The sequence below is a fragment of the Perissodus microlepis genome, chromosome 22 (genome assembly GCF_051167445.1).
Source record: "Perissodus microlepis isolate ML-2025 ecotype Zambia chromosome 22, ASM5116744v1, whole genome shotgun sequence".
NCBI classification, from domain to species: Eukaryota; Metazoa; Chordata; class Actinopteri; order Cichliformes; family Cichlidae; genus Perissodus; species Perissodus microlepis.
Genome location: NC_140481.1, coordinates 22,499,943 through 22,518,054, shown reverse-complemented (window position 1 = coordinate 22,518,054; position 18,112 = coordinate 22,499,943). Strand labels below are relative to the sequence as shown.

General features: G+C 39.4%; 1 protein-coding gene across 1 annotated transcript in view; it reads right to left on the bottom strand.

Moving 5' to 3' along the window:
* LOC146363088 (dolichyl-diphosphooligosaccharide--protein glycosyltransferase subunit STT3B) overlaps window positions 1-18,112 on the bottom strand; it is a 105,463-nt gene that overhangs the window by 61,865 nt on the left and 25,486 nt on the right. The window contains exon 2 of the mRNA XM_084918807.1: window positions 1,829-1,937. Within this exon, the coding sequence (XP_084774933.1) occupies window positions 1,829-1,937 (109 nt within the window). The remainder of the gene's footprint in view (window positions 1-1,828; window positions 1,938-18,112) is intronic.

Sequence of the window (18,112 nt, the reverse complement as noted above, 5' to 3'; positions counted from 1 at the left end):
GGCCTTCGGAAATGTAAACGCTTGCCTCTGTGTTTTACATCAAACACCTAAAGCAATATGCAGAACATTGACCTTCAGCTTGGAAAAGTCGTGGTTGGAAATAATGATCGCTTTTTAGTCTTTTCTGATACACACTCTCACTGGAGTAGAGCTGTACAACTACTTGATAGACACATATGTAATCAACCAGTCACGTGATAGCAACTCAGTGCATTTATGCATGTAGACATGACCAATACGGCCTGCTGAAGTTCAAATCGAGCATCAGCATGAGGGAAGAAAGGCGATGTAAGTAATGCTGGATTGGAAACGGTCGTAGGTGTCAGCCAGGTTGGTTCGAGTGCTTCAGAAAGGGCTGATCTATTGAGATTTTCCCACACAACCAATCTGTGGTTATCGGAATGGCCCAAAAAGGTAAAGTATCGAGAGTATTATGATTCTGATGTAGGATGAGGGCACCATGGTTTTTCTAAAGAGTGTGTAAACACTGACTGTTCCCCATACAGATACACAGAGGTCATTATCCAAGTCAGTGTTGCTCAGGTTCTCTGTTACAGTATATTAATAACTAACCTCGTATTGTGGATGAATAATCTCAGTTGTTCTCCTGACTGAAGTTTGGCCCGTGTATAGCATCCTGCTATGCGATTGCATTTGTCCCTGACCACCAGAATCCCTCACGTTAACTTTTATCGAGTGGAAAAAGGTTGGTGTTCATCCTCCAGCTTCACTGTGCTAATGTTATGCTAATGTAGCTGTTTTGCTAGCGATCACGTAGCACAACATTATATACCAGGTAGTCCAACTTCAGTAACCCTGCAAACGCCACAGCTGTTTAGTTTTCTGTCTTCATTTGTGTCAGAAGTGGTAGCAGAGCTGTACGTTTTAATTAGTTTCAAAAATCTCTCAGTCAGAACATGGTATGAAATGTTTAGGTGTAAACTAGCGAGCTAACTTCCTGTTAACTTGTAACTCCGTTAAATTTTATAACTTCTGTTTTCATGGATGCCTGTATGGTAAACTTAATTGTTACACCCGATAAAGCAGCAATACTGATGATTTAATTAAAGATGAAAGAATTTAGACCGTTTTTAACTCTTAGTGTTCGTTTGACTTTGGGACCCGAAGAGGACGGAGTTTTGGACCCAGATTACTCCACGAAGCTCCTCACTACGGCAGTCGTAATGCTCTGACAATCCATCAAGCAGTGTGGCTTACCAAAGTTGTACTAAAACATTTTTTAACAGATTTCTGCACGCCCAAATCGGAATTCATACATAAGGCACACTCTCGATTTTTGAGAAAATTAAAGGATTTTAAGTGTGCTTTATAGTGTGGAAAATACGTTATACAGAAGAAAAGAATATATCGTGATATATATCGTTACCGCACATGCTTCAAATTATATTGCGATATGAATTTTAGGCCATATCACGCAGCCCTAGCCTGTGGTACTCCTGAATCACACTGATGGAGTAGGTTCAGCACTGGGGCCTTAATGTGTGGAGTTTCCCCACAGCCCACAGACATGCTTTTTAGGTTAAATTATGATTCAAAATTGACTGTAGGTGAGGATGTGAGACTGTGTGGGGGGGCTGTTGACAGATCCAGTGTGTACCCAAGATGTGTATGCAAGATGGGATAGGCTCCATCCGCTATGTAGTTCCAAAGCTGAATAAGCCATTTAGAAATCGGATCAGTAGAGATACTTGTGGCTCTTACGGGCACCTTATTAACTAGATTTAAATCTCTAGTTCTCTAAACTGGAAATGGAAAATTGATGAAAAAATATGTAACAAATGGAGCTGCATTTTGAGGAAAAACTTACTGTGCCACCCACGATCCTCCCCAAAGGGTACCACGCCCTTTCATCGAACCAATTGAGGAACTCATAGAAGCCATTGGTGGTGAGATGGTGTGTTGATCTGTAGTTGAACCTGTAGAGATGCAGAAAAATAATAGGGATTACTTCGTGTAAGGCAAAGAAACAACCACACAGATAGAATAAAGATCTATTTTCATTTGTAGGCCAATTTTGAGAAGGGGAACAACAAAGACTCATCTCTAGGAACGAATAGATTATTTACAGATTTTCTGAAGGCGGTACGAATGGATAAGCTGCTGAGAGTTTTTCTTTTTTGAAACATGGAAGATGAAGCTTCCATTCACAACGTGAGCCTTTGTGCCATCGCCAACAGCTCTCAGGTCAGTCGCTGATTTAAAAAAGAAAAAAGGTTGCGATGAAGGGCTTTCATACATACGGTGACATTTTCAGAACAAAAGCCTGCTTATTGTACAGATAATTCCAATTTCAACCACTAGGCTGAGGTGACGAAGACGTAAAATAGGTCTGGTATTAGAACAGAGAAATAATGACCAAAGGGGGGAAAACTAAGAATAAATATAAGGAATATCACTCCAAACAGGCTTCGATTCACACTGTAGCCGTGGTAAGCCGAGGGGGTTGGAACGGCGTCAAGCAGCAGAACCAAAGAGCTGACAGTGCTGAGAAGAAAGCCGCCAAAGAGAACGAAGCAAGTGTTCAGTAAATTTTCAGAGGCAGCTTCTTTTGCCACAGAGCTCATTAATGTAGGCCGAGTATGTTCAAAGGCTCATGTAACATAATTCATCTATAGAGATCCTATAGCAAACCTCAGCAGCTCACTAAAGGATTATTATTAGACAAATGTATATCACAGAGGACACAGCAGCCTCATCTGTGTGACTAATAAGCTCTGGAGCAATTCTTTGATTCATATTGCATCAAGTCTAACAATATGACAAGCCAACAAACACAAAGTAAGGCTATAGTAACAAGACTGAAATGAGACTAAACAATACAAAGCCTTGGTTGCGACAGTTTTGCTTTAAAACCATATTTTCTGTGTTTATTTTCAGCCAAATATGCACATGTGGCCGTTGCTGCACCAATAGCAGGCTCAGGGGTTTCAACGTGCTGATGCTGTAAATTTGCATTTATGTGCATCTTAAAGCAGCATATACATGCCAAAGTTTAGAGGCTATAAAGAGGCTCCTGCTGCATGCGTTTTTTCCTTTTTTCCTTTTTTAAACACAAATCAAAAGAGTATAAGTAGAGGGCAAGCTTGGCATTTTAACAATGCAAAACAGTGAGACGTTTATCTGCATCTAAATCTGCTACAAATAACAATAATAGGCCATAATACCGACTCAACAGTGCAATCACTTCCTTATTACTGGCACTCGTTAATGAGAAAACAGGGATTAAAAGTCACTTAAAAAGACTTAAATACTGAACTGGTATCTGATATAAATTTGCAAACACAATAGTGTATACTTCAACTGTAAAAAGAGAGAAACATGCAAGCTGCTGGAAGAGGCAATTATAATCAAATTCATCTGACCTTAAAGTAGTGTCAACAGAAACAGTGAAACACAACAAGCGCACACACAAAAAAAGCACAGGTGTCTCGGGCTCGACAACAGCTGCGAACCCAATCAACTACACTTTCTTCCTTCAGCATACCCCACTCTTCAAGTGAGAACAGGCACAAACCCTTAAACACTGGTCTTTTCAAAGACAGCTGTAATTTTAGCTAGAAAGTTCTCATTTTGTCTCGTGTTATGAATGGAGCGCACCTCTTTCCTCCCTAGAAGCACAGGCTCACTCGCCATTTTGTTCCTCTGTAACTGAAATGACTGAAAGAGCGCCTCTGCACAACAAGATCAATCCAGACGAAAATAGGAGTCGTAACAAGGTTTCCGTAGGTAAACCTGTAGAAGGATAATGGTTTCCTGCAGCAGTCTTTGTCTCCACTAAGGCTCTGTCACCCAGTCCACATCCTACAGAGCGACTGAGGTGTCAGGTGGTTATTGGCTTCAGCTCTCCATCAAGCTCCCCATCTGCTGCCAGCCGTGCCTCTCTTCACTCCAATATGCCTCTGTGGACATTCCACGTTGGAGGTTGCAGGCTGGCAGGGACCGACAGTTGTCTTTGGAAGGTGTCTTCATGGTCAAAAAACATCTCCTAGTCTGGGTCCAACTCTCTACCAGGCGACCCTGTGTCCCTCATAGTGTCCACCCCTTTCATTTGAATTTATAAAGGTCAAGAAAATCCTCTGCTTAAAAACAAAAAAACAACCAAAAAACAAAACAAAACAAAACAAAAAAACCCTATGTATTTAATAAATGCATATTTGTTGATAAACAATCAATAGTTTAATTACTGACCAAATTTATCGTCAGCATGTTTTCAGTCACAATCGAACAGGCCGGCTAGGGATGTCATTAAATCAATAAGCGTGCTTCCAAAGTTAATCACATAAACTGCGTTTCCATGTATTCAGGTGAGACAGATTAAGAGATGACAAGCAATGTCATTAAAAAGCTGCAAAGTCGTGGAGCGTGAGACGCTCACGATCAATGCAATAAGTTTAAAACTGCTGCACGGTCACGAGATGCTTGGTTTGCTCTCATCTTTTCTATTCCCATTCCTCAGTTTTGAGAAGACGTCTTTGTATGCAGCATGCTTTCATTGATGGAGAAGTTACAACATGATGATGGGATGCTGTGGGATACAGGTGATACTGAAAAAAGTGAACAGATCCCAGGATTTTTATTTTTGTGTTTCATTCTCTATGACAACTAGGGATGGGTATTGATAAGATTTTCACGATTCCGATTCCATTTTCGATTCTGTTTAACGATTCGATTCTTTATCGATTCTCTTATCGATTCTTTTTATAAAGGAGAACACTAAGGTCGATTAGCTTAGAACTTTGTTTTATATCTTCTCTTTGAACAAGATAGAAATTTAGGAGTAACATGGCCTTACAAACCCAACAGTGAGATCTTAAGAGATCCAGCCTATGGCTCTTCCATGGGGTGTCACAGGGTCCCCAGGAAAAAAATTGTAAATGTAAAAATAATAAAATAAATATTCTTCTGTAGCAATAACAAAGTATAACATAAATTATTCTGTAGCAATTACACAAGAATATCCAGTAATGTCCCTGCCTACAATTAAACCGAAAATCGGGGGCATCTGCTGTGGCAAATAGATGCAAGCCTTTGACCACAAACTTAGTCACTGCTCGGTGACATTCGTCTATCCTGGCCTGAAAGGAGACGCTACCGGTAAACTGCAGCGACAACTGCCAGCATCTGAGCCAACCAGACTCTGTCTCTCTCATCATGGTCACCTAAATGCACAGTAATGGCAGGTTTTGTAATAAGGCAGATCGCGCTAACATAATATGCACTGTTAGTTGATTAATTACTTGCCGCATTAACGGGAGAGGACGTGCAAACGTTACCGCTGCTGCTGGGTTGAGATTCACGAGTCCGGAGCGGAATTAAAAACATGACATTCATTTAAGGTTATCGCGTGTTTTGTGATCAAATGCTTTTGCATATTCGTAGTGTTTCCTCCCTTAAATGAAATATCTACTTTGCAAGTATTGCAAGTTGCCCTGTTGTCATCCGTTCTCGTAAAGTATAACCAAACTTTTGAGCATTTGAGCCGCCATGTTTCCTGCCAGGTAAATGACGCTCCGCAACGTGGTGACGTCATTCGGGGCGACTGGAATCGATAAGGGAATCGTTTGCAAAAATGGCAAACAATTCCAAGGAATTGAAACAGTGGGAACCGGTTCTCAACAAGAACCGGGTTTCGATACCCATCCCTAATGACAACAGTTACTAACCATATTGATAAGTCAACACGAACAGAATGATCATAAATTAGAAGAGCAATATTCTCTATGCCACGCATGAAACAACAGGCAAACACTCACAGGCATTGTGCCTCTTAAAGTGATCTTGAAAAGCTATAAAGAAGCTGACATGAGTGTTTATCCTTGGGGCTCCTCAGGCAATCACATTACTCAACAACCTGAGACCCGAGAGTCTGAATCTGGGCAGAGAACAGACTGGGACAAACAAACCATCCAGCTGGAACACAGGAGTCACACAGGAAAGGAGAAAAAAGAGCTACTGCTAATGCTTTATAGTTTTTCTGCTACAAAACCCCCCATAAAAGATTAGGTCCTGTCAATTAAAGTCTAGCAATTGTTTCATATGTTTAATGTCCAGTTCTTTCAATACAAATATTTCATTGCATGCTGAGGCGTGGAAGGAAGCTCAATGTTACAAAGTGAAAAATGGAAAAAAATAACTACAGAAGCAGCCAGGTGTGTGAGTTTGACCACAGAGGGACTGTGAATGTAGGTGCTGTGAAACTGGCCAGCCAATCCAGCCTCATTGTTCTGCAGCTGTCAAAGCAGCGAGGCGGAAACACGGCAAATTCAAAGAAAGCCTTTAAAAAGACAACTTTGCGCACTGCCACACCATATCCACACAACCCATTTTCCAAAGATCTCATGCACAGCTGAAGGGAGCACTCTACCTCTGCCCTTGTCACTTTGACCGGGCGGATAATGTAGCTCTGCCAGGCACATTAGCAATTTAATGCATAGCTGCCAATATGGTTTTCAGGCCCACAAAGCACACGAATGACTAGTGATTGTACTGCAGCACCTCTGAAAACCAGCAAGTACGCTTCAAGGAAAGCAACACACCTCTAATAACACCATTTAAAGAACATAAATAAAAAAATCCTGGATTCATATCTGCAGAACAACTCGTATATAAACTCCGCAGATAATATCTGAAAGCAAAAATAAAAATAGAAGTGGGATATTTATGCACTTGATATCACAGGGGGACTCCTGCAAGCACCGTCATTTATTTTAATCAAGGTCCGTTTCACTGATTACCAGTTTCCTGTTGAGGCTGTGCCATCAGCAGCAGCATGACTAAGTGGGCTCCATTCCTGTTTATAAACTAGTAATGCCTCATTCAGCATCAACTGCATAATCAGATGCATCATTGGCTTTTCCCCACTGCTCCATATTCTGGTGAGTGTCTGAATGGTCGTTGGTTCTAATCGCCACCTTGACTAATTAACAACCTCTGTGAACAACATGTAAATGATGAAACTGTTTATGGACCAGGAAGGCAAACAAGCGCAAACAAAATAAGCTTCACACAGTGAGGTATCCGGCAGTCGAGCATTGTTGACCGTCGTCAGGGTGACCCTGTTATTGTCGTTTTGTAAGGCCACGTCTCTTAAAGCAGAAATTAGAGTTCTGTGCTGAGTCCCTGTCACAGGGTACGGTGTTGCTGTTTGCATTGTGAGCTGATGTCTCTGTGCTGCTCTGCAATCTCAAGTGAAACTGGACTGTTATTTTTACTGAAATGCAGAACAGAGAAAAGACTAGAGGACAGACTGTAAATCTATACACGAGCTGACAGAGCTATAAGAATGAGAAAAACATCTACACCAGCATAATGAACCTGATACAATTACAACCCATTGCATTTTGTTTCACAATGATATTATCCTTGTGCTAATCAACTTACTGGGTTTGCACTGCATATTGCTACCCTACACATCTTTGAGTTCTGCATCAGGCTACGGCATAGAGTACAGAGATACACCTCCACAAACATTGCTTTGTATTTAAAATACACATGTATATATTACATAGAAAACTTTAGTGCATGCCACCAATATGATTTTAAAAAGTAGCTACACGGGGAACTAAAGACAGCTAGTGGAAATCTCACAGCTAATAAGGTTAATTAGCAACATGATTATAATGATTATTATAAAAAGAACATCCCGGAGAGGCAGAAGATTGTTACACCACTAACATTCAAGCATAAAAAGGCAGCTAACTCTATGGATGAACTGCTTACACATAACATACAGCTTAGCAAAGAACCAATTTTAAATCTTATCTTTTGGCTCTTTGTAACTAGCAGCAAAAGAAAGGGAAAAAAAAAAATAGGCCAGTTTCTTAAACTGAATTTACAGGTTGACAGACATAAAAATAGTATTTTTCCACCAACAAGGTAATTCTCAAAGACATATTAGCAAAAAAGCTTCAGTTCTCCTCAGGGGAGGACAACAGCCATCAGTAAAGCACAGTGGAGGCTCCGTGGTGGTTTATTACTGCATTTTAGCCAGTGGTGTTGGAATCTTGCCAAAATTTATAGACTTATGAAGACAGAAAAAAATACCAACAAAACCCAGATAATTATATGGAAAATATTTCACTGGCAATGGCCTCATTTTTCAGCATGACAATAGCTCCAAACACACAACTAATGTAGTAAAAGCATATTTGGATAGAAAAAAACAACAGCAGCAAAAAAAACACTGTCATGGACTGGCCTCCCCAGACCGAACCCAACATTATTAAAGCAGTGTGAGATCATCTTGAGGTGCCAACACCCCAAATATTAACTTGCAAGCCAGTTTGCATGTGTTCCAATAAATAGCTGCACCTATTTCCCATTTTTCTAGCAAATATGAAGAAATGATGGGTGGCAGTACTGTGGAATGAAAATAAAAATTTCTCATCATTCAAATGTCTAGAATCTAAAGATTTTAATCAGGAACACAACTAAAACCAAGGAGTGAATAGCTGTTCACTGGCTCAGCTAATGTCCATTTGAAAACTCTCCCTGGGCTAACAATTTCTATACTTATGTAATATGTGCCTTTGTGATACACGTGACTACCTGATTAGGGTCAAAAACCTGAGTTATCAAAATTATCATATTTTTTGCCATTTAATTATACTTTGACTAAGGGCACGTTTTCTTAGGCAACAGTGCATTCGCCTCTTTTAGCAACCTTAGACGGGCCATTTGAAGAACAGGATTACAGCTATCAACACCCCACAAAAACTTGCCTTCCAATATCCCCAAAATAGGATTTTCTGGTTGGATTACCACAGAATTGGATAACAGTGAGTTTTCAGTCACACTGCACACTTTGTCCAACTGTCCCAAAAACTAATGACTCAGTACTGGTGGGAAAGGTCACACTAACTGGCTGACTGGATCGTTGCCAAAGCTTTAATGGTGTCTACTGGTCCTGCCATCACCTGACAAGATGAAGCATCCTGGCCACTAGTGATATCTCTTCATTGTTCAAACTCTTAGACCCAGCAGTGGATAGAACTATCCACCCAAAACACAAGTGAACTCTGTGTCAATATTGGAACAGCAAAGCTGCATAAGTCTACAAACATCCAATACTGCTGTAAGAAGAGAGTGTGATGAATGATTTAGCCTACTGTAAAGAGTGCGTGCAAGTAGAAGGAAACAGCTAATGTCAAGTCTACTAACTCCTCTATATCTGTTAACAGTAAGAGTGGGCTAAATCACATGAGCCACCTTTAATAGCCAGTGGTATAAGAACACAAAATTACACAATGCTTAAACATGCAGTGGCTCAACTTAAATCGACTGGTATTTACTTCAATACTCTAATTGAGCCTTCAGCAGCATTTATCTAAACCACACATTCACCACAAGTGTTTTTTCTGTGCTCAAGCACATTTTTAATCCAACATTCACATTGGCGTGCGAATGTCAAATATGAATTGATTACATTTTGAAGTTTTATTGTTGCACTGTGTTTTCTATCATTCATCATCATCATCATCATCAACTTTATTTATAAAGCACTTTAAAACAACCACAGCTGACACAAAGTGCTGTACATTGGAACTATAAAATAAAATTACATGAGATATAAATAAAAAACAAATAAAAGAAGAGTGAAATCATTAATTAAATAACTACTTCAATTAAAAGAGAAAACTAAGTCTCACTGAGGTTAAAAGCCAAGGAATAAAAGTGGGTTTTAAGACGTGATTTAAAACTGGACAGTGAAGGGGCCTCTCTAACGTGCATGGGCAAATTATTCCATAATTTTGGAGCCACAATAGAGAAGGCCCTGTCCCCTCTGAGCTTCCTCCTGGATCTCGGTACCTCCAGGAGCAGCTGGTCAGCTGACCTGAGAGACCGACAGGGTATGTGGGGATGAAGAAGCTCAGAGAGGTAAGGCGGAGCAAGACTGTGAAGGCATTTAAAAACAAACATAAGAATTTTAAAATTAACTCTAAAAGACACAGGCAGCCAGTGCAGGGAGGCTAGCACGGGGGTTATATGCTCTCTTTTTCGAGTTCCTGTTAGGAGTCGTGCAGCTGCATTTTGAACCAGCTGCAGACGTGAGAGCAATGACTGACTGACCCCCACATAAAGTGAGTTACAGTAGTCCAGGCGGGAAGAAATAAAAGCATGGATCACTGTTTCAAGGTGCTGCCTCGAAAGAAAAGATTTTACTCTTGCCAGTCGCCTTAAATGATAAAAACTGGACTTCACCACTGCTCTGATTTGGTTGTCCAATTTAAAATCACTGTCCAACTTAAAACCAAGGTCAGTAACAACAGATTTAAAATAGACTTCCAGGGATCCTAAAACAACAGAGGAGGACTCACAGGGACCACTGGGTCCAAACACCAACACTTCTGTTTTCTTTTCATTAAAATTTAAAAAGTTTAGAGCCAACCAAGCTTTAATGTCATCTAGACATGTCAAGAGAGGTTTTATGGAGATGCCATCCTTGTGTTTTAGTGGCAAATAAATTTGGCAGTCATCGGCATAACAATGAAATGAGATCCCATGCCTTCTAAGGATAGAACCCAGAGGCAGTAGATACAGTGAAAAGAGCACTGGCCCTAAAATTGAGCCCTGTGGGACGCCGCATGACAGAGGAGCAGAAGACGATTCGTAACCGAGAAGGCTGACAGAGAAAGTTCTATCTGACAAATAAGACCTAAACCAATTAAGTGCAGTGCCACCAATACCCACTACATCACTCACAATCACTCATCATTCACAAACAAGCCCACACTTTTTCTAATGAAAAGCAACTTCAATTAAATTTTTTTTAAATATATATATATAGCACCAAATCACAACATTTTCCTCAAGGTGAATTATATTGTATGTTAAACACCGTACAATAATACGCAGAAACCCCAACAATCACATGACTCCCTTTGAGCGAGCACTTGTTGATCATTTTTGGAGGTGGGGGGTCTGCTGCAACCAGTTGATGGAACAAAAGTAAGTAAACTTAAGACACATAAAAAGACACATTGCAAAGTGGTGTAGTGAGTGGGGTGGTTGACACGACACAGGCACCCATGTCAGCAAGAAAAGCCAGATATCAATCTACCAAACTTCCAATTAAACCGGAAACCAGAGGTTTCTTCCTGTTAAAAGGGAGTTTTTTCCTTCCTGCTCTCGCCAAAGTGCTTGCTCATAGGAGGCCATTTGATTGTTGGAGTTTTCTCCACAATTGAATAGAACAGTTTTATGCATATTATGGGACCTTCCCATATGAAATGTGAAGGTTGGATTTTAACAAAGACACACAGGTTCAGGTGAGGTTAATTAAGGATTAGATTAATACAAACACTGCAATGAAGATTATTTTCTGAATGCATGATAGCAATATGTGCATATGTTCCTTGAAAAATAACTTTGTCAATGTGAAATTCTGTTTAGACAAGCAGTGAATGCAGTGGGTTCACTGAAGCACCGACTCAGTTGATCATGTTTGCACGAACCAGAGCAGAAAAAAGAAAAGAAAAAACATAAAAAATATGAGATAAACAACAAATGTGCAGCTAATTATTCTGCTAGGTCAACCATTTCCAAGTCTACAAACAGGCAAAAAATATAATTATCTTAATTTCAATAAGTTAACACTTGCTGACACTGCAGAGGAGACCCGCCCCCCCACTCCCAATTTAACCCAGAGTGCACAGCTCATCGTCTGAGATGAAGAGGTCCAGTAAGAGCCATTTAATCCTAATGCTACAGGAAATGAGGCATTACACTAAAATTGAACTCCACCCAAAAGATTTTTACATATTAAACGCTCATCCAGCACAGCTAAAACATAACAAGTCTATCATATCTTCCAGACTTCATTTAAATTAAGAATATTTAGCATTTAGCATATTCAGCATGGTCAAAAATGTAATTAGTAGAATCACAGAAGGGGCATATGTAACTATCCTTACCGGGAATGAGCAACACATTTTCTCAGCAGGCCAGACTGACTAAGATAAAGCAAGCAAAGGGCCACATATTGAATAAATGAAACATGACACATATTACTGAAATATATGCTAATGCATACATTTTGTAATCACAACAGACTGAGTCCAAAGGCTGTTAGCTTTCTGTTAGAAAATATTGATCATTTCATGCCAATCTGCTGATCAGTCAACCTGCAGGCTGTACCCACTTACTTAAAAATATATTTACGCATGCACATAAAATTTATGCTTGAATCAAGAAAGCAGTGAGTGACTGTTTTACTTGTGCTGATAAATAAAACTATTATGGTACAGACCTGCATCAGTAAATGAACCCAATATTCCACAGAGACCTCTCTTGATTGGGAAGCCCGGGTATATTTTACCCTTCTATCTGGGATAATGACAATGAGATATTTAAGCAATCTCTCTGAATGTTATTTTGAAAGTTCAGTTGCTGCTAACTAGGCGTAGGTTATGCAGCCTCAAATTTATACAAGTGCTTCAAGAAAAATTTGCGCTAACGGAATCTACAAGTATAAAGAAAAAAATAAAATCCTGAATGTGTTATCACTGCTTGCAGCTCGCAGGCAGCAGCGTTTCTAAGCAGTAAGTAAATCTAATTTTATACTATAAATAAATAGCATAAAATAAAGGCTTGACATTTTTGTTCAACAATAACTAAAGTAACGCAACCATGTAACTCTTCAGGAGCTGCACAATATTATCCCATAATAAAACTGAAAGAAAAAATAATAATAAACCTGGGATGTTGCATCTCCAGTCGGGCTTTTAAATCAGCTCCTCACAGCCCTGCTTTTCCACTAGTACCTGCAAGAGTAATTTCCAGCTTCCTGACATATAGAGTGAAGTGCTCCAGTGATGCTCGGTGGAGTCATTTGATTACATTTGGGTCACATCACCAGCTGCTGTAAGTCCCCTTTGTCGCTTGGTTTTACTTAGTGTGTTTTTGCCTCAAGTAGTGAGACAAGACTTCCTGTTAAATTTGGAAACAAAGTTTCCTCACATATTTTGCAAAAATACTGTGTTCTGTTGGAGGTTGTCGATGTATCACACTTTTTAGGTACCAAATTGTAATCCGTAGCTGACACGCAAATTTCGCCGTCAGATACATCAGGACTTGTCATGTTGTTGTGCATGCTAAGGAAGGTGAACACATTGCGTGACTATATCAGGGATATGATACTTTTATATGATGAGGTCACAGTGATCTTGGAGTGTCTTGTCCCATGGCTGGACAGAGTTTGACTCCACCATGTTGGTCTGAAATTGGTGAGAGTGGTCCTTGTCCTGCTCTGGAGAGACAGAGGGAAGCAGGGATACACAAGGCAGAACCAGCTCTGCAGCTCACAGAGGCTACAGAGCGGAACAAGACTACTGTTGCACACTGCAGTTCAAGACTGTGGAATTTGAGTCCATGCAAATGATGAGAAGCTTAGAGAGATGGTACCCAAAAATGGGTACAGCCGTGTTTAAACCCTCAAGAGAAACGACCAGAGTCCAAAGACATGTATGTTAAGTGAACTAACTTGGCTCTAGGTGTAAATCCAAGTACAAATGGTTGACTGTCTTTGTGTTAGCCCTGCCACCCTACAGGAAACCTAAACTGGATAAGCGGTTTAAAAATGATTAAATTAAAATAAAAAAGGAAGCTGGCTGGATGAGCCAACCTCATAGTTTTGCTTTCTCGCATCTTGAGAGATGTAACATCATGGCAGTATGCAAAGAGCCAAATTAGTGCCCGCTCAAACTAATGAATCAAAGCTAAAGTTGAATTTTCCATCTTAGATCATCAGTGACAACCTTAAATAGACATTACTATGCTCCAGCTCTAACTGGGATCCATCTGACACACAGCACCAGTTATTTGCTCCAATACCTCCACATTTTGACAGTCATAATAAAAATTCTCAGTTTGTTCGGTTATAAAAAAAAAGGCTGTGGGGAGCAGAGTTATTCAGCTCTGAAATAGAGCAGTCTCATAAAGACTTTTCTTTGACTAGGTGCTGTTGTGTGAATACATCAATGTGGTGTCTCTTTCTGTAACAACAAATATGTAAGAAAGCTTGTGGCTCGAGCTTCACTGTTTGGATGCGTTCTTTTTTGTGTAAAATGCAGTTATTTGATGGAGTTAGCCACTGAGGTCTACATTCTCCTGACATCAGACTTCAAGAGTCCCAGCTATTGACATCCCAATTATCTTTTCACACACATTTAGACTGCTACTCACAACCGTGCGCAGGCTGGCAATGCCTACCCATCACAAAGACACAGGCTTTTAATACCTTATGGGCCTAATAGGACAATCAATCTTAAATTGTGTCATATTCTTGGCAAGGTACGACGAGATGCTTACCTGAGCTAAAAGACGACAATGAGAGTCGCTGAAAGTAAATTATCAAAGCAGTCGGGGATACACAGGTGACTGCAGGCAAAGCAAGTCTGAAGCGAGAATCCAACACACCGTTTACGTGTACACGTGCTGATTGCTTAAATTTTTTTTTTAATAAAAAAAGAATTGATGAAAAACAAAAGCATGGGTATGTTAAAATTTCAAACTTATTATGAAATCCAATTTAGGTCTCTTGTGGTTACTGGTCAAATAAAGCCTTAATTGATTTTTTTTTTTTTTTTTTTTTTTTTTTTAATTAATGGTGTCTGGAGCAAACAAAGTAGTTAAGAGGTTTTTAATAAGAATTAACCAAACTATTCAAATGAAAACCTGTCGAAAGCAAAATCATCTCTAATGTGCCGGATTATTAAAACTAAATATGATTTCATGAAAACAAAAATGGCTCTGGACACCTTTCAAATTTATGCATATTCTGTATAATAATTTCTGCAATATACTTATTATATTACAATTAGTTCAGGAGATCATTTAATAACCAAGATGTCAACAACATAGTCGCATAGTCCCTAACCCTAAACTGCACAAACTAACAGCAATTAACTGACTAATTAACCAAGAAGTCAACAAGGATTGCAAACATTTCTATCTGGCACAAATTGATCTTGCTTCACTGAAATGATGATTCTTGTGAAAACAGAAAAGTGCCTGTAAAACGGCCGATATGACCTTCGCCATGACTTCAGTGAAGACCCATTAGACTCCCGTTACACAGGCCTATTGACCATTTAATGACTGCCTGGCAAACACCCATCGCTGGGGGCAAATGACTGATTGCAACTGGTTACTGGCAGTCGCTGTGAAATCAATTGCTAGTTCCCAGTTATGACAGACTAGAGACTAGTCAGTGACCTCATAGAAAATTGTGTCTTGCTGACTGGTGGTCGAATGAATGGTTTCTGCCAGCACACAGTACTTCACTGAAAATCCTGTGATTGCTTTGGTGGATATCAGATGAAGACTCCAACTTGTCCGCAAAGACTCAAACTAGTTGCAAAATACTAGTTAAAGTATTTAAATTGTGATGCAAACCAGAAATAAGAGCATTCATCTTCAAAGTAAAAGTTGTGCCTGAGCACTGAAACCCACAAAAAATGTTTCTCTAAATTCTGACAAATACTAGAAGTATTGATTCTTCTGAGCTCATTGCCCTTCCGCTAAATGAGCTAAAATTTAACTAAATCTCAGCATGAAGATGTATAATCCTAACTATACAACAAACCATTTCACAAACTGATAGATGCATTGAGGTAATCTGGAAATCACCATGTTGCCCAACACCACTTGGACATTTGGGCACATCGACAAGCTGCTCTACTCCCCAAGAGCTGCCCCTGTATCATGGTATACAGTCTCTCCAGCTCATGAATATAAAGCATAATGGCCAGAACTTTAAAAGAATATGTACAAAAGCTGGGTAGACAGACAAAATGGTAAGTATTCAGCCTTCATGCATGAGGTGAAGGCCTGCTGCTGATTCTACCTGTGGAGAGCGCAGGGTTGCCGAGGTCTCCTGAGAAATTTAAGAGGAAGGTTTGGTACATAGATTCATTTCACACTCCATAGATTCCTGCATTTTAAGTTAAACACCTTGAATGAAGTTAGCAATATACACAATGCAATCTCTCAGCATGATCTTTGTGATAGGATGAAGAAGAAGAATGTGCTTGGTCAACTGAATCCAATGAGGCCAACATAGACATTAGGAAGACACACCAAGGTCAAGACAAGCTTAACCCTCAGTTTAATTGATAACATAGCACCGCTTGTTTAACTGATGGTCTGAACATTTGGTTGAGCAAACACAAAGCCTCTGTGACTTAACCATTTACAACAAATATTTATGATAAACTTTGTGAAAAAAATAATTTACAACAGCAGGACTGATGAAACTTGGTGTGAGATAAGGTTTTTATTTTGAAGCAGCATTTTTACAAAGTTTGAACAGAACAGAAATAAAACTTATGAGTCTATATTTTTCCTTCTCTATATCACCACGACTTTCAAGTTTCATTTGAAGCAAAGAAATTTATTCTTTGGCTATTCAATAGAAAGAAGAGAATGGAGGGGGGGATTTTCTGAGGATATAGGAAGAAAGCTTTATATCAAACAGCACTTTGGAAACCAAAGCAAACAGTGACAGTGAGCCAGTCTCAATAGGCTAGGTCGAGATTATCAGCACTTGCAAAACTGTAGGCTGATGTGCAGAGAAACTGTCAATGACAAAGCCATTAGGTAACTCTGCTTTCTGTGTTCAATAACACTAGACTGAGGTGCAGCATACAATTAACCAACTGGGGCCAGTATTGATTAGAACTTTCAGAAGAAAAATGAGAAATCTGAACCCCCACAAGTATAGGTTTAAACACCACAGCAATTACTGTGCAGAAAATAGTCCTAGGTAAGATGAAGATGTGGGTATAACAAAAAGGAGGGGGCCACAGTAAACTAGAACCTTAATAAAACAAAAGTATTTACTGTGATCAATCTTAAAGTAGCTTCTTTTATTGACTGGATATTTTTTCTTTCATAGATCAAAGCAAACTGACTAGCTCCATTAGTTCACTAAACCTGAATAACATGGGCTATCGGTTCCTAATGCGATTATGTTACATCAGTGATAAAGTACATCGCCTGGCCAGCACAAAGAAGTTCTGCTTTATTTCCCATCACTAGCATGGAAAGACTGAGCACCAATCACAGAATCATCAGCATTTCATATTGGAAAAGAAAGGGTTCCTGTTGACCTGGTGATTAAGACTGTTAGAATTAAACTATTCCAAGTGCGAAACACCAAGCTAAATGTTCTTTGAAATGACTGCAGTTTGTATGTTTAGCTTTTTTTTAGCATGTTTAGCACAAAGACATGGGGGTAACTGTGCTGCTCCTAGAGTAGTCTCAAGTAGGTTCAACAGTTCTAATTTTCCACATTTCTAGTTTTCTTTTATTGGCAACCAGTGATGTCTTCCATTTAAAATAAAAAAAACAAAACAAAACAAAACAAAAAAAAAAAAACAAAAAACACACTGATACAGTTTCACTGGAATATTCATTAGAAACAGAAACAATTTCAAGGTGCGTTTTTTGCAAAAATTAATACAGGCAGAAACAGAATGTTAAAACTGTGATCTTCATAACACCAAAGATACATTTTTTTTAACCATACAATCCACCCATATAACCAGCTTTCAAAATACACACCCACCTACAGCAACCTGTAACACATCAGGCGTTTACCAACTCACAGCTGCTTAACCGAGGTCTTTCATCCGCAACTTCCCATTACATTTCCAAAGGAACTACTAATTTGCAGGGTACATCCATCATCTTTAGCCAAAATAACAGTTTTGAGACATGTAGCATCCTCCGTAATCTCATATGACTGCTCCAAAGCAAAGGCTCTCAAATATCCCAGTTGATGAATATGCTGGATTGACAACTGATGAGTAGACTTCAATTGCAACAGCTGTTTCGGTGACATTCACTGCGTACTGCATGGATGCCAGATGGGAAATTAAAAGCGTAGTTCTTAGCACTGCAGATTAAAAGCAAGCACAAATGTGTCTTGCTAACTGCTGTGTGGACAAACTGGTTGACTACCACATGGTAACGTCAATGTATTATAGAAATCATCACTGTTTTTTGAATGATGATAATGATTTCTACAGGTGATGTAATGATGTTTCATGGCTTTTTTTAAAGACATGAAATTTCCCACGGATTTCTTAAA